At 41.7% G+C, this 25,578-nt stretch overlaps 1 protein-coding gene across 1 annotated transcript; it reads right to left on the bottom strand.

The window, feature by feature from the left end:
- Positions 1-1,013: 1,013 nt before the first annotated feature.
- LOC306969109 (neoverrucotoxin subunit beta-like) lies at positions 1,014-10,291 on the bottom strand (the record flags this gene model as incomplete). Its single annotated transcript, XM_079564711.1, has 4 exons — positions 10,275-10,291; positions 8,770-8,869; positions 1,506-3,500; positions 1,014-1,024 (listed from the first exon to the last, which is right to left on the bottom strand). The coding sequence occupies exons 2-4, from the start codon at positions 8,867-8,869 to the stop codon at positions 1,014-1,016; spliced, it is 2,106 nt and encodes a 701-aa protein (XP_079420837.1). The 5' UTR covers positions 10,275-10,291.
- Between the last annotated feature and the right edge of the window lie 15,287 nt (positions 10,292-25,578).

Here is a 25,578-nt window from a genome sequence, read left to right as displayed (position 1 = left end):
TTAAGACCCCACGGATACCCTGTATAAAGAATGTTCTTATGTGGATAAGAGACATCTATGGAGAGTAAAAAGTGGTTTGTGGAGGTGCTCACAGCCTGGTGCACAAAGCACAATCTGGCCCTCAACACCACCAAAACAGGAGATGATCGTCGACTTTGGAAGGTTCGGAAAACATCACTCTCCGCTCACAGTTAACAACTGTGAGGTGGAGAAGGTCGAGAGCGGCAAGTTCCTGGGGATACATCAGTCAGACAAACTTACCACCAGACACAACACCCCGGCTATCATTAAGAAGGCACAACAACGTCTTCACTTCCTCCGTAAGCTGAAGAAGGTGAACCTCCCCATCCCAGCGATGACCCTGTTCTACAGAGGGACAGAGCCTGCTGACGTAAGGGACGCTGTCCTCGTTCAGCAGCTGTACAGCTGAATCGTGAGAACTGCAGGGCAGATCATAAGTGCCCCCTCACCACCACTGCAGGACATCTACACTGAGCGCTGTGCATGCAGAGCAGGTTCTATCCTGAAAGACTGCTCGCATCCCTTCCATCCGATGTTTGAACTGATGCCGTCGGGGAAGAGATACCACAGCATCAAGACGACCAAAACTCCAATGTTGAACAGCTTCCTTCCCACAGCTGTTAGACTGATGAATGAGACCCTGTCGTCTATGGACGAACTAACTTTTGTTCAATTAATTTTACATTGCACTAAATTGTTGGGTAAAACGTCGTTTGGTTTTTATGTTGCATAAGAATGACCAATAAAGCAATAGGCAGGTAATAAGTAGTATATAGTAGTGTAGTAATGATCAACTGAGGGTAGGATCAGACTGAAGTTCAGGTGTGAGTCGTGTCGTTAGGACTTAGAACTACAAAGGTGTTTACCTACAGGAGAGAGTAGCCATAAATAAAGGAGAGGGACTTAGCCAAGCTGAATTCCTCACAGTCTGCGATCTAAGCTGGAAACATTAGTGCTGCTGACGAAGCCTTTTGGATGAAAGGTGAAATGTTCTACACTTCAACTACAGAGGACAGAAGATGAATCAAGAACATTCACTGAAGATCGATAACACTGATTATCCACACTTATAAACCAGCCACAGCAATATTAGCCATAATTAGTAAAAAAGCTATATTTTTTATTGTAAATTTGATAATGGCTTTTGAGCTTTAATTCGTGGTAATTTACTAAATCACCATGCCATTTTAAAGAAACCTCCCTCTGGTGGATAAAAGGTTTGTATTTGAAAAATATACAACAAAAATCCAAATTTGTATAAAGCCCGCCCTACAAACGATGTATACGTATATTTTTTGCAGGTTTTTGCATGAAGGTTATTCTGGGGCAGGGTTTAACACCTCAGACCATTTAGTTCTGAATCATTAACTTTGATACATTGGCAAAATAAAAGTGTGAGGAACACCAATGTTTTCATTCATTTATGCCCCGCACCCGGAGTGTGCAGAAACTGTAAGTGGCACTTGGGTCAAAGGTTTGCTCACCTGCTTTGGCCGTGGTGGTCAGAGTCAGAGTGGAGCTGTTGAGGCTCATGCCGGACTCCCCACAGTCACACAGGGCCCTGATGGTGTAGGTCGTCTCAGGTTTAAGTCTGGAGATCATTATCTCCTCAGTTTGAGAATGCTTGCTCTTCCACTGGATCTTCTCCTGCATTTTTCCGTACTCTACTAGGTAACCGTGAATGTTGACGCCCCGTCTCACCTGTGGTCTCCTCCAGTGGACTCTGATCCTTGAAGAGAAGGCGGTTCCTGTAAGTTCTTCTGGTGGACCACATGGTTCGGAGGTTCTGATGGCGGTTTTAGGAGCAGCAGCAGGTCCCACTCCCACAGCAGTGACGGCTCTCACTCTGACCCTGTACTCTGTGTTTGGGCTCAGGTCAGTCACAGTGACCGCTCCAGCTTCAGCCTGAGGTCGCTGGTTCCATTCCTCCTGTCCTTCTTCACAGAACTCCACTCTGTATCCAGTGACGCTCTGCACTCCCTCTGACGGGGCACTGAAGAGCAGACTCACAGTGCTGTGTGTGACTTCAGCTACACTCACTGCTGCAGGTTTAGAAGGAAGCTCAAAGTCCTCACTGACTCTGAACCCGTCTTCATACTGGTAAATGACTGAACCTTCATGGGCCTCATCTTCTAAACCCACGACCAGGAACCGGATGTTCTGTTTGTCCTCGTCCTTGTTGGCTTCTGCAAAGTCACTGAAAAGTTTAGCTTTGCGTCTCACTGAGTCGATCACGTCTTTCGAGCTGTACCAGCGACTGGGCTGTGGAGCGTCAGTGCTGTCGGACTGAGTTCCTTTTAAGTACTGGTCTAACTCTGAGAGAAACGGCTCTTTGCTGCCCAGAGAGGTCAACACGAACACCAGGGCGTTCTCTGAGTCACACACTTTATCTGTGAGAGCGTTTTCAGAAGATACAGTTTCTGTGTTTTTCATCAGTTTCATCAGGGTTTTGATGGTGTTGGCCTCTTTATTTTTCTCTGTCATCCACTGGTTCAGTCTGTAGATGCTGAAAGGACTCTCAGCCGCCTTCTTCAGGACTTCTGCCAGAACCACCTCCTCCTCTCCTCCTCCACGGATCGATGGAAGCTTCTGGGACAATGTTCCTTGGAGTCCCAGCTTGAATTGAGAGCACAGAGCTTTGAAGGATTTGATTCTTTGGGAAAGTTGTGAGAAGTTCTGTCCTGCAGGACTGTTCAGGACATCGTTACACCACATTTCCAGCTCACCAAGGTTTTCCAGGATGTTCTGAGCCTCAGTGACTAACCCCACACTGATCTGTCGGACCAGTTTGGAGGCTTTAGAGTCCAGAGCACTGAGCGGCAGCAGATGCACAGTCACAGGGACGACATTCTCTTTGTTGGGGCCTAAGAGTGTGGGCAGGTCTTGATAAACTTTAACAGCTTCTTCAAACGTTGTTGGACTTTTCTCCAGAAGGAAATCTCCATGAAAAGTGCAGGAGAATTTATTCACCTTTTCTATGTCTTTGTCTTCCATTTTCAGAGCTCCACTTCCATCAATACTGAGTTTAGGAATATTTTTAATCATCACCTTTAGGTTTCCCTGAATGTCTCGAACACTTTCATTGTCAGATGTTTCTTGATCGAACACGAAGAAGGCCTGAGCTCCGTAGAGGATTCCTGTCACTACATGAGTCGCTAAACCTTTGTCCATGACTTCACAGTGTGTTAAGTTTCCTGTTCCGAGCTGGTTCATGCTCAGAGTTTTGAACACAGTAGTAGTTTTGTACTGCAGGGTGACCCTGGCCTGTTTGGTCGACTTTTTATTGTCGTTCAGATATTTAGCTGAACCTTCAACTTTAACAAGTCCACCAAGAAAACTGGCTTTAAGTGAAGTGTCCACTCCCAGAGAGGAGGATTTATCAGAGATGGACTCAGAGGCCACGATCTTACACTCAGTGTTGGGTTGGGGGCTCACACTCTTGTCTTTGTCCAGTTTCTCTTTGTCCCACAGAGTTATACCTGAAAACACAAAGGAGAATCGATTAAGATAATAAAGTTGTAAAACAAAATAAAATACAAATAACACTGTATAATTATGAGGCATGTGAATATCAATTTGACCAGGACCCCAGAAAAACAGTCTATAAAAGTGTGCCGATCTAACACCAACCAAGGTCATGTGTGAATTTATTTTAACATTACTTCTTGTATTTGTTCTTTTTTCAGGGTGATGCAACACAAAAAGCCACAACAACAATTCAGCAAACACACCAGAAGCAACAAAAAATGACCAGAAGAAATGGAGTCGGATGAAGAAAAAAAAAAGAAATAATTATCATGATCAAGAACAGTGAGTCCAAATTTTCTTGTGCGAGGTCCACATTGGCTAACCAGACTGAGCTATGGGCCAAAATCCTCAATAATGAATAAACGGTCATTTCTGTAAATCAAGCGTAATGAAAACATAATAATAGTTACAAAAAAAAATCTTTTTTAATATAAAGGAAAATATAAAAGGGCTGAAATAATAAACATTTCCTAAACATGGAAATGAATTTAGCATATGAAGAAGGTGTGAGGCTAGTGTGAGGTTAGTTTGAGGTCAATGTGAGGTTGATGTGATGATAGTGTGAGGTTAGTATGAGGTTGGTATCAGGTTGATGTGAGGTTAATGTGAGGTTAGTGTGAGGTTGATATGAGGATAGTGTGAGGTTGATGTGAGGTTGGTGTGAGGTTAGTGTGAGGTTAGTGTGAGGTTGGTATGAGGTTGATGTGAGGTTGATGTGAGGTTAGTGTGCGGTTGATGTGAGGTTGATGTGAGGTTAGTGTGAGGTTGATGTGAGGTTGATGTGAGGTTAATGTGAAGTTGATGTGATGTTGATGTGAGGTTGGTGTGAGGTTGATGTGAGGTTATTGTGAGGTTGATGTGAGGTTGATGTGAGGTTGATGTGAGGTTAGTGTGAGGTTGATGTGAGGTTATTGTGAGGTTGATGTGTGGTTAGTGTGAGGTTAATGTGAGGTTAGTGTGAGGTTGATGTGAGGTTAGTGTGAGGTTGATGTGAGGTTGATGTGAGGTTGATGTGAGGTTAGTGTGAGGTTGATGTGAGGTTATTGTGAGGTTGATGTGTGGTTAGTGTGAGGTTAATGTGAGGTTAGTGTGAGGTTGATGTTAGGTTAGTGTGAGGTTGATGTGAGGTTAGTGTGAGGTTAGTGTGAGGTTGATGTGAGGTTATTGTGAGGTTGATGTGTGGTTAGTGTGAGGTTAATGTGAGGTTAGTGTGAGGTTGATGTGAGGTTAGTGTGAGGTTGATGTGAGGTTAGTGTGAGGTTGATGTGAGGTTGATGTGAGGTTGATGTGAGGTTAGTGTGAGGTTAGTGTGAGGTTGATGTGAGGTTAGTGTGAGGTTAGTGTGAGGCTAGTGTGAGGTTAGTATGCGGTTGATGTGAGGTTAGTGTGAGGTTGATGTGAGGTTGATGTGAGGTTAGTGTGAGGTTGATGTGAGGTTAGTGTGAGGTTGATGTGAGGTTATTGTGAGGTTGATGTGTGGTTAGTGTGAGGTTAATGTGAGGTTAGTGTGAGGTTGATGTGAGGTTAGTGTGAGGTTGATGTGTGGTTAGTGTGAGGTTAATGTGAGGTTAGTGTGAGGTTGATGTGAGGTTAGTGTGAGGTTGATGTGAGGTTAGTGTGAGGTTGATGTGAGGTTGATGTGAGGTTGATGTGAGGTTAGTGTGAGGTTAGTGTGAGGTTGATGTGAGGTTAGTGTGAGGTTGATGTGAGGTTAGTGTGAGGTTAGTATGAGGTTGATGTGAGGTTGATGTGAGGTTAGTGTGAGGTTAGTGTGAGGTTAGTATGAGGTTGATATGAGGTTGATGTGAGGTTGGTGTGAGGTTGATGTGAGGTTGGTGTGAGGTTGATGTGAGGTTGATGTGAGGTTAGTGTGAAGTTGGTGTGAGGTTGATGTGAGGTTAGTGTGAGGTTGATGTGAGGTTGATGTGAGGTTAGTGTGAGGTTGGTGTGAGGTTAGTGTGAGGTTAGTATGAGGTTGATGTGAGGTTGATGTGAGGTTAGTGTGAGGTTAGTGTGAGGTTAGTATGAGGTTGATATGAGGTTGATGTGAGGTTGGTGTGAGGTTGATGTGAGGTTAGTATGAGGTTGATATGAGGTTGATGTGAGGTTGATGTGAGGTTGGTGTGAGGTTAGTGTGAGGTTAGTATGAGGTTGATGTGAGGTTGATGTGAGGTTGGTGTGAGGTTGATGTGAGGTTAGTGTGAGGTTGATGTGAGGTTAGTGTGAGGTTGATGTGAGGTTAGTGTGAGGTTGATGTGAGGTTAGTGTGAGGTTGATGTGAGGTTATTGTGAGGTTGATGTGTGGTTAGTGTGAGGTTAATGTGAGGTTAGTGTGAGGTTGATGTGAGGTTAGTGTGAGGTTGATGTGAGGTTAGTGTGAGGTTGATGTGAGGTTGATGTGAGGTTAGTGTGAGGTTGATGTGAGGTTAGTGTGAGGTTGATGTGAGGTTAGTGTGAGGTTAGTGTGAGGCTAGTGTGAGGTTAGTATGCGGTTGATGTGAGGTTGATGTGAGGTTAGTGTGAGGTTGATGTGAGGTTAGTGTGAGGTTAGTGTGAGGTTGATGTGAGGTTATTGTGAGGTTGATGTGTGGTTAGTGTGAGGTTAATGTGAGGTTAGTGTGAGGTTGATGTGAGGTTAGTGTGAGGTTGATGTGAGGTTAGTTTGAGGTTGATGTGAGGTTATTGTGAAGTTGATGTGTGGTTAGTGTGAGGTTAATGTGAGGTTAGTGTGAGGTTGATGTGAGGTTGATGTGTGGTTAGTGTGAGGTTAATGTGAGGTTAGTGTGAGGTTGATGTGAGGTTGATGTGAGGTTAGTGTGAGGTTGATGTGAGGTTAGTGTGAGGTTGATGTGAGGTTGATGTGAGGTTGATGTGAGGTTAGTGTGAGGTTAGTGTGAGGTTTATGTGAGGTTAGTGTGAGGTTGATGTGAGGTTAGTGTGAGGCTAGTGTGAGGTTAGTATGAGGTTGATGTGAGGTTGATGTGAGGTTAGTGTGAGGTTGATGTGAGGTTAGTGTGAGGTTGATGTGAGGTTGATGTGAGATTGATGTGAGGTTAGTGTGAGGTTGGTGTGAGGTTAGCGTGAGGTTAGTATGAGGTTGATGTGAGGTTGATGTGAGGTTAGTGTGAAGTTAGTGTGAGGTTAGTATGAGGTTGATGTGAGGTTGATGTGAGGTTGGTGTGAGGTTGATGTGAGGTTGGTGTGAGGTTGGTGTGAGGTTGGTGTGAGGTTAGTGTGAGGTTGATGTGAGGTTGATGTGAGGTTAGTGTGAGGTTGATGTGAGGTTAGTGTGAGGTTGATGTGAGGTTGATGTGAGGTTGGTGTGAGGTTGATGTGAGGTTAGTGTGAGGTTGATGTGAGGTTAGTGTGAGGTTGATGTGAGGTTGATGTGAGGTTAGTGTGAGGTTGATGTGAGGTTGATGTGAGGTTAGTGTGAGGTTGATGTGAGGTTGATGTGAGGTTGATGTGAGGTTAGTGTGAGGTTGATGTGAGGTTAGTATGAGGTTGATGTGAAGTTGATGTGAGGTTGGTGTGAGGTTGATGTGAGGTTGATGTGAGGTTAATGTGAGGTTGATGTGAGGTTAATGTGAGGTTGATGTGAGGTTAGTGTGAGGTTAATGTGAGGTTGATGTGAGGTTAGTGTGAGGTTGATGTGAGGTTAGTGTGAGGTTGGTGTGAGGTTGGTGTGAGGTTAGTGTGAGGTTGATGTGAGATTGATGTGAGGTTGATGTGAGGTTAGTGTGAGGTTAGTGTGAGGTTGATGTGAGGTTAGTGTGAGGTTGATGTGAGGTTAGTGTGAGGCTAGTGTGAGGTTAGTATGAGGTTGATGTGAGGTTGATGTGAGGTTAGTGTGAGGTTGATGTGAGGTTAGTGTGAGGTTGATGTGAGGTTGATGTGAGGTTGGTGTGAGGTTAGTGTGAGGTTAGTGTGAGGTTAGTATGAGGTTGATGTGAGGTTGATGTGAGGTTAGTGTGAGGTTAGTATGAGGTTGATGTGAGGTTGGTGTGAGGTTGGTGTGAGGTTGGTGTGAGGTTAGTATGAGGTTGATGTGAGGTTGGTGTGAGGTTGATGTGAGGTTGATGTGAGGTTGGTGTGAGGTTGGTGTGAGGTTAGTGTGAGGTTAGTATGAGGTTGATGTGAGGTTGGTGTGAGGTTGGTGTGAGGCTGGTGTGAGGTTGGTGTGAGGTTGATGTGAGGTTGGTGTGAGGTTGATGTGAGGTTGGTGTGAGGTTGGTGTGAGGTTGATGTGAGGTTGGTGTGAGGTTGATGTGAGGTTGATGTGAGGTTGGTGTGAGGTTGATGTGAGGTTAGTGTGAGGTTGATGTGAGGTTAGTGTGAGGTTGATATGAGGTTGATGTGAGGTTAGTGTGAGGTTGATGTGAAGTTGATGTGAGGTTAGTGTGAGGTTAATGTGAGGTTAGTGTGAGGTATGTGAGGTTAGTGTGAGGTTGATGTGAGGTTAATGTGAGGTTAGTGTGAGGTTAGTGTGAGGTTGGTGTGAGGTATGTGAGGTTAGTGTGAGGTTGATGTGAGGTTAATGTGAGGTTAGTGTGAGGTTAGTGTGAGGTTGATGTGAGGTTGATGTGAGGTTGATGTGAGGTTAGTGTGAGGTTGGTGTGAGGTTGATGTGAGGTTGATGTGAGGTTAGTGTGAGGTTGATGTGAGGTTAGTGTGAGGTTGATGTGAGGTTGATGTGAGGTTGATGTGAGGTTAGTGTGAGGTTGATGTGAGGTTGATGTGAGGTTAGTGTGAGGTTGATGTGAGGTTGATGTGAGGTTAGTGTGAGGTTGATGTGAGGTTGATGTGAGGTTAGTGTGAGGTTGATGTGAGGTTGATGTGAGGTTAGTGTGAGGTTAATGTGAGGTTAGTGTGAGGTATGTGAGGTTAGTGTGAGGTTGATGTGAGGTTAATGTGAGGTTAATGTGAGGTTAGTGTGAGGTTGGTGTGAGGTTGATGTGAGGTTGATGTGAGGTTGGTGTGAGGTTGATGTGAGGTTGATGTGTGGTTAGTGTGAGGTTGATGTGAGGTTGATGTGAGGTTGATGTGAGGTTAGTGTGAGGTTAGTGTGAGGTTGGTGTGAGGTTGGTGTGAGGTTGATGTGAGGTTGATGTGAGGTTGATGTGAGGTTGATGTGAGGTTGATGTGAGGTTGATGTGAGGTTGATGTGAGGTTGATGTGAGGTTGGTGTGAGGTTGGTGTGAGGTTGATGTGAGGTTGTACCTGGGATGAGGTTGTCGCTCCTACAGTCGTAGAACATCCCGAGGCTGAAAGGCCGACCCAGAGCCACCATCTCAATGGGTCTATTTCCGAGTGAATCCATCTGTGCAGAAGATTGTTGACATTTTTGTTGATTTTTTGTCACATTTTCTTTGAATTTTTGTCACATTTTTGTTGAATTTTTGTCACATTTTTTTTGAACTTTTGTCACATTTTTGTTGAATTTTTGTCACATTTTTGTTGAACTTTTGTCACATTTTTGTTGAATTTTTTTCGCATTTTTGTTGAATTTTTGTCACATTTTTGTTGAACTTTTTTCGCATTTTTGTTGAATTTTTGTCACTTTTTTGTTGAACTTTTGTCACATTTTTGTTGAATATTTGTCACATTTTTGGTTTAGTTTTTGTCACATTTTTGGTTTAGTTTTTGTCACATTTTTGTTGAATTTTTGTCACATTTTTGTTGAACTTTTGTCACATTTTTGTTGAATTTTTGTCACATTTTTGTTGAACTTTTGTCACATTTTTGTTGAATTTTTTTCGCATTTTTGTTGAATTTTTGTCACATTTTTGTTGAACTTTTTTCGCATTTTTGTTGAATTTTTGTCACATTTTTGTTGAACTTTTGTCACATTTTTGTTGAATTTTTGTCACATTTTTGGTTTAGTTTTTGTCACATTTTTGGTTTAGTTTTTGTCACATTTTTGTTGAATTTTTGTCACATTATTGTTGACTTTTTTGTGACTTTTTGTCACATTTTTGTTGAATTTTTGTCACATTTTTGGTTTAGTTTTTGTCACATTTTTGGTTTAGTTTTTGTCACATTTTTGTTGAACTTTTGTCACATTTTTGTTGAATTTTTGTCACATTTTTGTTTTAGTTTTTGTCACATTTTTGGTTTAGTTTTTGTCACATTTTTGTTGAATTTTTGTCACATTATTGTTGACTTTTTTGTGACTTTTTGTGACATTTTTGTTGAATTTTTGTCACATTATTGTTGACTTTTTTGTGACTTTTTGTCACATTTTTGTTGAATTTTTGTCACATTTTTGTTTATTTACACTTACATTACATATAGTTCGAAATCCGCGCAGTAATCTTCACTTGACTGTGCGGATGCCAAATTACTCCTGGTATTGTTACGCCTTACAATGAAGATCAGACAGGTCCTAAAGAACTCGTCAAAGCTCAGGTAAGAACATATCTCAGTGTGTAAAAACGGTGGCCTGTTCCTTTAACCACTCGACTCTCGGCAGCACTGACTCTAAAACTCTGTGACACTTTCATGGATAACTTTTTGTGATTATTTATTTAAAAACATGCTTTTAGTATTACATTATATTCCTGTTAGATTAATCACACGTGTGAAAGACCAGGAAGAAAGCAGATTATATGAATATCATTTAAATAGTGTTGTTTAGAAATAGGGAAATTGATAATAATGAATAGAACAATACAGATCTAATTGTTCTATTCCTTAAGGTAGAGTAAATGTTTGCATGTACTTACGGCGCAGGAGTTGCAGGAGTTGATCCTCTGACACAGAGTGCTGCTGCTGCTGCTGGGCAAGTTTTATTTCCTTTGAAAGAGCTCCGCCCTTTGAACCTAAGCCATAGAAAGTCTGGTTATGAGCAGGAAGGGCTGCATGTGTTATGTCATTTTTATTCCATTTCAGATGTCTTTCTTTTTTAGTGCAGCACCTTCACTGCAGGTGCACCGAACACTGATCCACAACAAATGCAAGGACGTGAAACATGCTTTTTTTTTTTTATTGGGACCACAGCCCTTTAGCAAAAAAAGAAAAAAACAAATGTATTTTTGATTAACTACAGTTCACAGTTTTCATCGTTATATGGCTACACCATAAACCTCAGCAAAAGACTTTGCTTCCTCGTTCCACTGTTACTCATCGGTTTTCTCTCATTCAGAATGAGGACAGGCATTGTTGCGCCACATTGTTCCAATTCATGCATTTGAAATGTTGGTTTCTCCAAAAGGGGCACGAGGAACATTTAGAAACAAGATCATTAAACTACTTTACCCGGGTTTTCCAGTTCAGGGCAGATGAGAGTCTTGGAGTGAGTAGAAGGTCTGGAGGCGAGGACTATGAGCAAAGGATTCCCATCTGAAGGCCTGCTCTCTGCACAAAGAGCACAAATGAATGAGGTGCTTAAAAGTTTACATACCCTGGCGGAATATTACATTTTTTATTGTTTACCAGTTTTCAAAGAATATGAAAGGTAACACAAAAGTTTTTTCTTCACTCATAGTTAGTGTTTGTGTGAAGCCGGTTACGGTGAAACAACTGAGTTTACTCTTCATAATGAAAAAAGAAACTTCCAAAATGACCCTGATCCAAAGTTTACACACCTCAGTTCATAATAGTGTGTATTTGCCCTTTAACATCCATGACAGCTCGGAGTCTTTTGTTTTCTTTTGTCGTTGTGGATGAGGTTCTTTATCTTTTCTAGTGGTAAAGCGGATCATTCCTCTTGGCAAAAAGCCTCCAGTTCCTGTAAGTTCCTGGGCTGTTTTGCATGAACTGCACGTTTGAGATCTCCCCACAGCGGCTCAATGATATTGAGGTCAGGAGACTGAGATGGCACTAACGGGACCTTCACTTTATTCTGCTGGAGCCACCGAGAGGTCGACATGACCTTGTGCTTTGGATCGTTGTCTTGTTGGAGCGTCCAAGTGCGTCCCATGCTGTCTGTAATGTCACTTTCCCACAGCATAGAAGTAAGTAACGCTCACAAAGCAAGGCTCTCAAGGCACTCACAGGATTTTAACCATTATTAGACTCAGGCTTAGGTCACTGAACAGTTTTATTGCTCATGTGTCGTGTTGCTTCGTATAACGTTATGTATTTCATGCAGTTCATCTGTGAATCTTGTTCAGTGAAGTGTTTAGTGAAGCTGCAGAGCCCTGACAGTTATTTACAAACCAGCCACTAACATTAAACTACATCTCTTCTCCTCTGCTTCCCCCTGGTGGCCTGAACAACACACGACAGCATAATCATTCACTTTTACGGCCTTCAGAAGCAGAACACAGGAGGGTGCAGTACCTGACAGCAGCAGCAGAGGGCAGTGATGTACATGATCTTCATCAGGACAAAGAGGAGCAGCTCTGAGTCTGACTCTGGAACAAGAACAGGTCAGATCAGTGACTCACAGCCTCACAGTCCTCTCACACCAGACACTGGACTTTAGTCTCACACCGGACTCTGGACTTTAGCCTCACACAAGCTCTTCTCAGCACATTCACTTTTTCAACCTTTCTATTGACATTTAACCGACTAATGACTAATATATTACTGTCATTTGTGTAAGTAATATGTTCTACACTTCAGGCTTTTACGTTTCAGACAATAATCCAAAATAAAACCATGAAAGTAAAGTCTTACTGGAGCAGATGAGCAGAGCCCTCTGTGAGGTGTTGTACTCCTCCTGGACACAGGGGGCAGCAAAGGGTTGAGGTGTGAGCAGGCGGTGACGGTCCAGCTCGGTCTGTGATCTTTAAACTGGGTTCTGTTGTTGACCAGGGCGGAGCCGCAGCTGTGAGGCCTCTGTCTCTCAGTTACGACTAATCCTGTGGACAGTTTCCCCCACCTGAGCCGTGTCTCTCTGCAGTTCATCCAGGGTCATCAGAGGCGTCTCCGTAACAGCTGTGGTCAGGGCTGTCCTGGTTCGGTCAGTGAGTTTAGGAGGACGGCCGGGTCTTGGTAGGTCTGCAGTGATGCCAGACTCGTGTATTTAACTGGACACAGAGAGATGTTTTTATGTATCAGCTCGGCCCATGAGCCAGTGGCCCTTCTGTGCTCTTCCCGAACGGACATATGGCCAGTCCGCCCCTGTGGACAAACGTAAACCACACCTCACGACCATAGAGGCAGACAAATGGCGGCGGCAGGTAGCAGCAGCTTGGCAGGCGCTGATGCTTTACCTTTCCTAAAGAAATCTGGGAAGCCGCCCGATATAACAACTACCGTAACAACCTGGACATTAATATTACAAATGATACCATAATGTCCAGGTAGTTACGGTAGTTGTTATATCGGGCGGCTTCCCAGATTTCTGCATAATTAATTATTATGATATCAATGCCCGGGCCTTAGGTGTGCTATTTGTGTTGTTTTGCCTGTTGGCAGGGGCGCAGATAGGTTTTTGAAACTGGGGGGGACAAAGCTGCTCAGGCATGACAACCTATCAAACTTAATTGCCCATCATTGCAAGACAATAATGCGTATTGGTACGGTTTCTAATCACTCACCAAGCATGCCACATGACGTATGAAAAAGCAGTCCTGACGTAGGCTACACTGTCTGATAACCAAGTAAACCAACAGCTCGCGTTTCGCATTTTGACACACGCACAGCCCAGTCAACACAAACACATGAGCGCAATACCGTTTCTCGCCGCATATCAAAGTGAATGGTCAAGGGAGGCGCTGTTTCGCACATTGCAAAATGCTTGCAAGATATTTTTCTTCATAAAAGTGAGGGGGACGGATCCAGGTGAATGAAAATCTGGGTACGTCATGTCCCCCCCGCTATCTGCGCCCATGCCTGTTGGCTCTCACTACTACGCACATTTTTGGGAGCTGGGGAGCCGCTCGTGAACGCTCAACCTCACTTGGCGGCGTGCCAAAGATGCTCGCTGTTCCCTTGGACTCGTGGAGCCAGTATATAATCTACTCTAATGTGCTGGACGGTGGGCAAGCCGTTTGCCAGGATGACCACCGCAGACGGCCACGCGCACGGAGAGTGGCTCGTCACGCAGCAGTTCCGCGGGGATATGCGAGGATTCTTTGCATTATGTTACTACTGTGCGGAGATGTCCATGCAAATCCTGGCCCTATGGTCTCACAACTTTCACCGCAGCTGGATACATCCAACACCAGTGACCTCCATGCTACAAGGTAACATCTTAGCATGCTGTGCGTCCAAAACTACAGAACTCGGCTCGCTGCAGACCATTATTACCTCCAAACAACGAAACACTAAACTTTTTCAAACAGTTAATCATGCGTCAGTACTATTGAATCCCAAAACAAAACCGAAAGGAATATTCGGCGGACATATAAACATGCGCAGTGTGATTTCAAAAACGGAACAGTTGGAACATGTACTTTTGGATTCAAATCTTGATTACCTGTGTCTTACAGAGACTTGGTTAACATCCACGACTCCTCTATCCGTGTTTACAATTCCAGGATACAATGTTTACAGACGGGACAGAGGGAAGGGGGAAGGGGGCGGGGTCTTAATCTACGTGAAAGACCGCTTCACTAGTCACCAAATTGACATCCCAGTGAAAACTTTGGAGTGCGTCGGTGTTACTCTAACCCTTTCAGCACAAATGTCATTCATTTTACTTGCTGTATATCGACCACCAAATGCGGCAAATGATTTTGTTTCTGGCTTAGCTGAAACACTTGAAAGAAAGGAAACTCTGTTAATGGGCGATCTGAATATCAACTGGCTTGACAAAATAAAAAATAAAAAACTTAAGGATATCACAAACTCCGTAGCCTACAAATGACTCAAATGATAAACAGGCCAACTAGACTAACAAAAAACTCCCAAAACCTTGATTGATTTAATATTTACAAATAAACCAGATAGGTGTAACACTAGTAATTGTGTTAAACTACAGGTGCTTCAATAACAAAGCCAGACAGTCAGTGTGGGTCCAACAGCCCTAAGGCAAAGTTTATTTACAATTAAACACAAATACTAAAATGGTTGAATTGGACTGTAGTGGTGTGGCCTCGAGCTGGGGTGAGAGGGGTATACTATTAGTGAAAAACAAACACAAGGTTAAACACAAATAAACACCATTTCCATAACAGAAATCACCCATGTATACATGTGCCACCACCACCAAAACTACAAATAAAATCACCACCTAGAGTGAACCCCTGTCCCACCCAGCTGTAGCTAGATCAGGTCCACACCAATTGGGAAGATCTTGTTTAAAATGAAATGACACAGTAAACTGAAACTAACTCCAAAATAAACGGCAACCAGCACTGAGCCTATAAAAGCACAGTGCGATTATTAAACAATATAACAGAACAATTTACAATTAAAAACATACCTTTAAAACTGGACTGTTAAGACCCTTAAAAGAATACAAAATCATTTACAATGTTAGTGTTTTACAATAAAAAGAACCTTAAAACCTTAAAACCTAAAACAGTTCTCACCAGGAAGCAACGTGTGCACAGGCCTGCTCAGAAAGAGGAAGCAAGCCTGTGTAGCTCCTCCCTTTATAGCCTCCTGTGATCACCTGACCACACCTGTCCCTGCCACATAGGGTTACCAAAACATACAACTTAATAACAGGTTTGTCAGATCACAACCTCACTCTAGTTGCTAGAAAAATGAATAAATCCCGGTACAGGGACAAACAGCAAACACATAGTCAAAACAAAATTCTCCATGTTCCTAAGAGAAATCAGACAGCACTGATGAATGATCTAAAGGAAATAGATTGGGAGTGCAAAGTTGACAGTAAAGGCTGTGAGCATACATGCAGTAATATTACTGTAACTTTACAGGAGACTGTTGCCAAATATATAGAATTAAAGAGAAACAAAACTAACAAAAAGAAATTGCCATGGTTTAGTAGCCCCCTTTGGGATCTAATGCAGAGTGTAGCGGACGTGTACGTTAACATCTGGTGGCGCCCTCACTGGCTAAGTATTCCGGTCAGAGAATAGATGTGACTTCCTTTTAAATGACAGATTTATTGTAGCATTTGGGGAATGTGTGGTTTCTGCAAATGAACATACAGAAAAAACATAAGTTATATATAAGAGTACCGAAATGCGCTGTACAAAGCAATTATATACTGTTATACACACTACTCAAATAATATACATAAATATGTACTGAATTATTCAATAATATAGTATAAGAGAGTATAATTACACTCATAAACATAAGATTGACTATAACCGAAATTACAGCAAAGTATTAAATAATATGCTATGCAGTCACTGAAAGAAATGCAGGTAAATTTCACTACACTACCATTATAAGCCACAAGATGGCGCTCTAAGACCACAAATGGGGAAAAATGGGTTATCTCAGGAACGTCAAGTAAACGTCATAGCGAATGGCGCCGAAGCGCAAGAAATATTAACATTTCTACATTTGGAATAATACTGGAACTATGAACTTGACAGCTGGATAGACACTGTAAGTTTGATATATGTATAAATGTATTTCCAGTCCCGAACATAGTTAGGCAGTAACTTAAGAAATACAAATTGAATCCACCGTTTTCCAGGGGAACAAGAGCGGTGCCATTACACTAAACATCGAGGTAAAATAAGTCTACAGAGTTACCAAACTGCCTTGACAAGTAACAAACGCAAAGAGGGGTGAATGTAACCAAAATATAGACCGACATTATGTACTCACATCGTCATTAACGCACACGTACACCCAAATAAATGTCATGCTTGTAGCACCATGCTGACGTTGCACTACTTGTGTCCATTAGCGAACTATAAAGAATAAAGTTATTGCACGCAATGCGTGGGTACGTCACTGCTGACGTAAAAGTCAAGCAGGGAGTTTTCCACACAGAGAGACCTGGCTCTTAAAACCTTTCTTAAATCAAAATTGACCACTGATCATTATGTATATAAAAGCCTAAGGAACAAGGTTACCATGCAGCTTAGAAAAGCCAAGGCAAACTTTTATCTAAATTTGATTAAAGATGCAAAAGGTAATAGTAATCTTCTTTGGAAAAGCATGGATAAATTACTTGGGAAAGAAAAAACAAATTGTGACCATGTACAACTTAAAATAAATGGAACTACTCAAAATGACAATACAGAGGTGGCAATACATTTTAATGATTATTTTTTAAATTCCGTGTGGGATCTGGCAGATACGTTCCCGAAACCAAATTGTGTATATAATTTCAATTGTGATGAGTCGTTCCTTAAATTATCAAATGTAGATGAAGGTGCAGTTTTAAAAGTAATATTGCACTTAAATAATAGTAAATCTAAAGATATTTTTGCCATTGACACTGTGTTTTTAAAAGAGTACAAGGACATTTTAACCCCAGTGCTAACTAAAGTCATAAATCAGTCTATAAATGAGAGTATTTTTCCTACAGTGCTGAAAACAGCTATGGTAAAGCCTATACACAAGTCAGGAGACAAGCTCCAGGTCTCTAACTATCGACCTATAAGCATCCTTCCTACTATCTCCAAAATCTTCGAAAAAGTTGTTGCAGCGCAGCTTGTGGAACATCTTGATTACACTGCTGCATTACATCCTCTCCAGTTTGGTTTCAGAAAACGATACTCAACGGAGACTGCATGCTGCTACTTAATAGAGGAAATAAAGTCCAGTCTGGATAGTGGAGGATTTGTAGGGTCTTTCTTGACTTGCGTAAGGCCTTTGATACAGTAAATCATGAACTACTGATAGATAAGTGAACACATTTCTCCATAAGCACAAGTACAATAAAATGGATTCAATCTTACCTCAGTGCAAGGCAACAGTGTGTATCAGTAAATAATGTATCATCTCCCTTACGAGCAGCACTATGGGTGTGCCGCAGGGCTCTACATTAGGGCCCCTGCTCTTTTCTCTTTATGTTAATGATTTTCCATCTGTTTGTATAAATGCCAAAATGATCATGTGCGCTGATGACACTGTGGTGTATATTCATGGGAAAACTGTTAAAGAGGTTCCCCAAAAGTTAACCGAGGAAATGAAAAACATTTCTATTTGGTTGAAAAACTCTCATTTAACCTTGAATATTGACAAAACGGTTTCTGTGTTTTTCACAAATCGCTGTAAATCCTCATTATGTGAGACTGGACCAAAAATCCCCATTGAAGGTCAGGAAATCTCAAATGTTGATCAAATTAAATATTTAGGAGTCATTCTGGACCCAAATTTAAATTTCAAAAAACATATAAAAAAATTAACCAATACTTTGAAATTTAACATAGCAGATTTTAGATATATTAGAAACTCTTTGACCACAGATGCTTCTAATCTTTATCTAAATGCGATGATAATCCCGCATTTTCGCTACTGCCTGACGAGTTGGTCGCAGGCGTAAAACAGCCTTAAGGCCCCTGGAGTCATTGTACAAAAGTTCTCTTAAAGTTCATGACAAAAAATCTCGCTTATATCATCACTGTCATATTCTTAAAAAACACAGTATATTAAGTTTTGAAAACATAATCATATGTTCAAATCTCTGTCTGTTGTTCAAGATAATTAATGGTACAGCAGCTCCTCCATTAAAAAAGTTTATTTCACTGAGCTCAGAAATTTCATCTCGAGCCACTCGGTCGACTGTTCGGGGCGAGTGTAGGACCCCCCAGTGTAAATCCGCAGCTCCGCTTTCTCCAGTGTGGCATCAAACAGTGGAATATGTTGCCAACAGAGCTGACCACATGTGTACATTTTAACACTTTTTCACACCAGGCTAAAAAATGGCTTATTTTAAAACAAACTTGTTCCCATAATGTCCTGTAATTGGTGTGTATGCAAGAGCGTGCAATCTAATGCTTTGAATGAATGAAGTGTGTGTTGATTTTAATGCTGTTGTAAGGACTTTATGTTTTATTTTGGAAATTCCGGCCAAAATTGATTGCGTCATTTCCCTTTCTTGTAACTGGAAATGTTTAAATCTGTCATGGCGGGTGTTTGTTGAGCACTAGCGCCTGGTTGGAATGGGGAAAAGAGGTAATCTGATTTATTGTACGTTTTGGATTTCATTGTAAGACATGGTATTAATTTATTGTATGTGCTTTTAGTTCTTACGGTGGAAACAATTATCACGGAAATAAAACGGAAAAAGGCCACTTGTACGCTCCATCATTCATTCCACTGAACGCTATAGTAAGAACTCTCCCGACGGCTTGGGACACGGTGGCGGACAAAAGGAACGGAGCAGACGAAACAGCGATTGCTTGTGAGCTGTCATGGAGCAACGCTAGCCAGCCGTGCAGTGACCGAGGTCTAGTCTGGGCCCATAGCCTCGCTATAAACAAACGCTGTGGCGAAATGGACGATACGACCGGCAGTCTTCAGACACGGACTGCGTGAGTACTGCAAAGGAATCCTGCGCCTTTTATTGATGAAAGTTTTCACGGAGAAACTATTGCATTTTTGATATCCGCCCAAGATTGGATAAAACAAAACTTCATCAATTAATGCATTTATTATTGGACTGTGCTTTTAACAAATAAATTAAAAAAAAAAAAAGAAAAAAAAAAAAAGGAAAAAATGAATCAAGGTGTGCTCGCAACTGAACAGTCCATCCTTGCAGCTGATGCAATGAGCAACCAGAGGGATAATGAACAAGCGGGACATTCCCAACGGACAAAAGAGCCAACTGAAAAAAATGTGTGAATATCAAACGAAACAGTGGGAAAATCAATTGCTCACATTGTATGATAGTTGGAAAGTTGATGTCCGTAACTTAAGAAACAAATTAAAATCATTTATGTCGGACGAGCAGATTTGGCAAATGATTGAAGTACTGAAAGGAAGTCATAAGAGCATTCTGGGCCTCTTTAATGAAATTCGTGGAAAGGAAACTCCATCAGCGGATGTAAGGAGGCGAGTAGATACCTGCCAAGCGGTCACCAGTGAACTACTGTCCATAGCATACAACAGAGTGGTAGAGGATAAGGCGGACTTTGATGAAGAAAAGGAGAGGAGCCGATTGCACAAACTGTTAGCATGTGAATATGCACTTTCGGTCTACAGATCAGATGCCTCTATATCTACTCACAGTCCTTCAGAAAGTGACTCTACAGCCTCTCTCGCAGCAAGGCGGGTTGAAGCCGCTGCAGAATTGGCTGCTAAAAGGACAAACTACGAATTGTTAATTGAAGAAGGAAAAAAAAGGACTTCTATCAGACAGTTAGAAGAGCAACAGAAAAGGGAGCTGGAGGAACAAAAACATGAATTGGAAAGGCTACAAGCAAAAAGAGAAGTTTGTGTGGCAGAAGTTAGATTACAGGTTCTGAATGAGGTGATGAAGGAATGTGTAAATGACAACCAAGCTTTGTCCTGTATTGACCCTGTTTTTGCTGCTGATGTCCAGACCTCTGACAGCGCCACCTGCACTCTTCCTAAACCTGGACAGGCCTTTGCTGTAAGCCATCCAACATTTGTGGCTGTTAAGGCCCCTGCATCTCATACACCTGCACTTGGCCACTCATCCAGTGAACCTACAAGTCATTCGCCTGTTCACTTTACTGTAAATGGCACTGTGTCCTCTACATCTACACTGGTTGGTCCCAGTACATCTGATGTTCATTCACTGACTAAGATTGTTCATGATAACCTCGTGTTAAGTCGTCTCCCTGTACCTGAGCCATTTGTTTTCACTGGAGACCCAATACAATTTATTGAATGGAGGGCTTCATTTACATCTCTTATCACCAAAAGAACAATGGATCCAGCAGAGAAATTGTATTTTCTCAAAAAATATGTTGGGGGACCTGCTAAGCAAGTATTGGAGGGGACATTTTTTCGCAGTGATGACCAGGCCTTCTCAGATGCATGGAATAAGTTAAATAACAGATATGGACATAATTTTACTATTCAAAGGGCATTTAGAGACAGGATACACAACTGGCCTAGGATTCATTCCAAGGATGCTGAAGGATTGAGAACTTTTGCAGATTTCTTAAATGCATGTCTTGAGGCTATGCCGTATGTAGAGGAATTGAACATTCTGAATGATTGTGAACAGAATCAGAAATTAGTTTCTAAACTTCCAGTTTGGGTTACTGTTAGTTGGAACAGGCTTGTAACTCAAAGTGTAAGAGAGAAGGATACTTTTCCAACATTTAAAGATTTTGTTACCTTCATTACCCTTGAGGCTGATATTGCTTGTAATCCTGTAACATCTCTTCATGCGCTCAATTCCACTGACTGTAAACGTGTTCATTTGGTCTCAAGAACATTCAAAGCCAATTCACTGTCAACACAAACTGTTCAGAGACTAAAACCTCTTTGTCCTTTTTGTAAGAAAGATCCTCACTTATTATTGACATGTGTTAAATTTAAGGAATGATCTGTTAATGAAAGGAGAGCATATGTCAGAAAGGAAGCACTTTGTTTTAGCTGTCTCATCAGAGGACACGGGGTAAAGAACTGTATACAGCGACAGCTATGTCAAGACTGGGGAGACAGACATCCTAGTGTTTTACACGATGAACATTTTGATAGAGAAGTTTTGACAATGAATTAATGTATTTCCAGTAAATTGAAAGATGTATGAAAAAACTATGGGATGTTCTAATGTAATGCTTTTGGTTGTTGTAATCACTCGTTATGTACTCTCGTGATTGGTGGGAGTGTAAGGACTTTATGTTTTATTTTGGAAATTCCGGCCAAATTGATTGCGTCATTTCCCTTTCTTGTAACCGGAAATGTTTAAATCTGTCATGGCGGGTGTTTGTCGAGCACTAGCGCCTGGTTGGAATGGGGAAAAGAGGTAATCTGATTTATTGTACGTTTTGGATTTCATTGTAAGACATGGTATTAATTTATTGTATGTGCTTTTAGTTCTTACGGTGGAAACACTTATCACGGAAATAAAACGGAAAAAGGCCACTTGTACGCTCCATCATTCATTCCACTGGACGCTATAGTCCTTTTATTTTAGTTAACCTGTTGCATTTTATCTATTTCTGTTAGTATGCATGTTTTCGTTTAATATCTATCTGTTATATTTTTGATTCCTTTTATATACATTTTTAGATTTTTGCTTTTTGCTCCCTCTCTATTTGTTCTGTAGTGGGCACCCCCCTGTTTATCTACCCCTTTATCTCCAGACTTCTATCGTTACGCTGCTCTTTTGTATTTTCTTATATAGGTTTGTTTATTTGGCATATTTCTGTAGTATTTTTTATTTATTCATGTGTTTGTTCATTTATTAACCTATTTATTTATATATTCAAGTCTATTAACCAACATCTCCAGCTTATTGCTTTTGTATCTGTCTCTTTTATCTAGATAAAAAAAAACTCCTTCCACAGTCATTGTCATCCCTTATATTCTCCATATTCCATTTTCATGATCACTATCCTCTGGAAGTTACACCTTAGACTTTCTCCCTCCTCCTTTTTTTATACATTTTTTTGTTTCATATCTATTCTGTTACATTACCTAACAAATTTAACCTGCACTTAAACGTTTTCTTTATTTATTTTCAATTTAGTTTTATTTTGAACTAAAATTTGTGGTGGTTCCTGCTTTTACGAGAAACCCTAATAAAAACAAAATGATCATCTTATTTGTTTTAATCAAAGGTGGGTGCTTATACTTTCCCTATGTGTGTGTATGTGCTTAATACATTACGTGTTGACATCTCAATCAATCAACAATTTGACCTTAGCTTTTAGTGAATAACTTTCTATAGACCAATATCAATCTTAATAGAGTGGTCTTCTGCCTGAGACAAACCTTCCGTGCAAGCGACAGATTAGAATCAGCAGAATTTAGAAAAGGCTCTGCTTACCTTTAGATTAGACGAGCTCATTCTGTCGCTTGCACAGATTGTCCTCAGGTGAAGTAGGGTTCTGATCCTGGGTGAGCCCAGACTCCCGGACGAGCCCCAAGCTGTTAAAGGTCCCATGACGTCCTGCTCCACTCTTACCGTAAACAGTTACAGGCGGTGAGACAAGTTCTCATTTTGGTACATTTATTTGAAGAAATGTCAACAGATACTGTAATGCATTCTGCAGCCACGGCCGTGCTGCCCCATGTGAAGTGTGTGTGTGTGGAAAAAATGACTTCTTGCCATCTAAATACAAAGTAGGATGGGCTAAACAGGGAGAAAATGTTTATCGTTAGCTCATAATCATGTGTTTCATGCTGCTGGAGCACTTCGTGTTCTGACCTTGGCCTGATTAGAGCACCTTTCGGATACAACCGAACAGGGGCTGGACTGGGACTGAAAAACAGCCCTGGACTCTGACCAGCCTGGCCCAAATTAGCGTAATTGTGACTTCCACAAATACATATTTTAACCTCTGACCCCCCGCTTTAACATTAACGAGTGCATTTTCCCCAGTTCGGCTTTTTATTATTATTTTTTTGATCGGCATCATCAGCAAAAAGAGCGGGAAATGTGGTCGTAGAAACAGAAGCAAAATCATTCATATAAATAATAAATAATAACGGTCCCAAAATGGAATCTTGTGGCACACCATACTCCACGGAATTCCTTTTAGATTCATGTTTTTTTCATTTTATCATTTTTTGTTGTGTTTTTCTCACGTTTTTGAAGTTTTTTCCCGTGTTTTTCTCACGTTTTTGTAGTTTTTTCCCCGTGTTTTTCTCTTGTTTTTGGTGACTTTTTATCCTCTTTTTCTCGCTATTTTGATCAAGCATCAAAATCCCTTTAGCTTTTAGATTTGGGTAAAGCTCGGTTGAGGCGGGACTGGTGGCCCGAAAGCAAGTGTCCCTTCTGTGCTCTTCCAGAATGGACATATGGCCAGTCCGCCCCTGCAACCGAAACAATGCCACTGTGTTTTTAAAGTACGTGAAAGTGACCCTTACATAACACACCGCCATAGTTGCTTTGGCCTGAGAACTTCACTGACCATTTATTGCGGATGCTCAGTACAACATCGCAGTGCACGCAGGCACGCATCACGTCAGCCGCGCATGCTGATTTACATGGCTTTGTAATATGAACAAATATGCTTAACAGGCGCTAAGCTAATATTAGCAACACTGGCTAATTCTAAAGTTTCTATGAAAACGCCTGCTCCAGCAGCAGTCATCAGATCCTTTGACAATGGAGATTTTCCAGAGCGTCTTCTATCAGTTTATGTTGAGCTGACAACCCAGTCCAATTTCTTTTACACAGTATGTATCTTCGTGCTTAAAGCAGAAGCTAATTTGTAGCACTTGTCCCTAGGTGAAGTGAAACTCTACACCAGGCATGTGTTTAAAAGCGCTAGTAACCCAACTAACATGTAAATGTTTCCAAATGACGCTGGACATGGTGGAAAAAAGCAACAACTAATTCTTCTTTGTGGCCACAGAATGTATTTTATTTCAGCTCAGGCAGAACAGTATTTGTCGAGGTGTAGACATGCAGACACATGCTGTCTATTTGCTGGCACATATGGACATCAGCTTTTGCATGGCCTGTTTATTTTGCTTGCACTTGAGTAATCCGTTTTTGCTTTGGTGGAAGAGAATGTCCACATGACACTCGATTTCCTTATACTTGGTTTGCCACTGGTCTCCGTCTGTCAGAAGGTTCTCATTTCTCGTATGAAACATCAGCACCAGAAACACAGGCTTCCCCACTGCAGCGTCTGAAATCACAGTTCACTGTTCACACTTCACTTGTAATCACAGCCGGCGTAGCATCTGCCCCGGTGGCTCAGCATCTGCCCCGGTGGCTCAGCATCTGCCCCGGTGGCTCAGCTACAGCGTATGTCACTGTTGGGGAAAAGCTCCTGATCGACGCTCGCGACATTTCCCAACTCTAGCGTCGGCCGCGTTTGGTGTGAACGCAGCATAAGCCGTAATAATACCAGGAGTAGTTCGGCGTCCGCACAGTAAAGTGAAGATATTACCGTTGATGTGATGAATGTTGAACTACTCCTGGTATTATTACGCCTTACAATATAGTTCCCCTTTCATCCGCTTAGAAAATCCACATTGTTTAATTTTGTGTAATTATACTTTGTAGTGGAACACTTCACGTAACCATATTTAAATATATTTGATTTATCATTTTTATTTAATATTCAAACCCAAAGTAAAACCTTTCTGAGTGACAGTGCAGGATTGTAGAGGCAGTTGTGGTGAACACGTCTGGGCTCATTCTACACATTAGGACATGGGGGAACATGTAGGGGGAGGAAAATAGGTCCGTTTAAAGGAGATCGAGTGAAGGGAATGCAACAAGTGCTGGTTGGAGACAGAGCTGGTTGTAGTCCCTAGAAGTGACCCCCTCAGGCTACCGGTGAAGCACTAGTGCAAGGTTGTGTGTGCGTAACATCTGTCATCTACAAAACTTACCTGGGATCGTCCTGAAGGCTTCCTCCACATCTGACCCGGCCCGAGTGATGACCACACAGAAGAGCAGGACCGCCTCACATTGGGCCGGGTCTGTGGTAATTAGCACCAAATCCCTTTTCAGCTGGTCAATGATGTGTTCGTCGGCTCCATATGTTTCTGATGTGATGATCAGATGGACTTTAACTTCTCGCTTCCTTTTGCTCCTTCCTGGGGGGGAAACATGTTAGTGCTTGACCTGAGATCATGAAAAAACTGTAATGATCTGATCTTTTCACTACTTCTTTCCTGTAGTTTTTCACTTGGCATTTCTGAATCATTTCATGATAACCATTTGTGTCCATCTGCCAGAGCCTCGTCCTGGAAAAGTGCCACCTGCCTGCTCCTTTTAGTTAGACCTAAATTAACCCCTCCTTTAAAAAAAAATCTTATTTCTACAAATTAAAAAAGGCACAACTGGATTTAGTGTTTCTTTTATTCAAACACTGACACATTTCGACCCTTGGGCCAATGGAGACAAGTCTTGACTTTCTGTTACAATGAAACATTGTGCTCTTGGCGGCTGAGAGTGAAAATTAGGCAAAGTAAAAGAAAATGGAATAACTCACCAGAAAAAAGGCCAGAGCTCTGTTCATCACTCTGGGCTGTATTCTGCCTCTCATGTCCTGAAGGGCAGATCATTTTTTGATCAGAATAAGCACATTTTAAATGCTTTGAATGCACACTGTAACTCTTATACCTGGGTCACTTTGAGGTGTGAAC

Source organism: Gobius niger (genome assembly GCF_951799975.1).
Source record: "Gobius niger genome assembly, chromosome: 1".
Lineage (NCBI taxonomy): Eukaryota > Metazoa > Chordata > Actinopteri > Gobiiformes > Gobiidae > Gobius > Gobius niger.
This window is presented reverse-complemented; position numbering and strand designations above follow the sequence as displayed.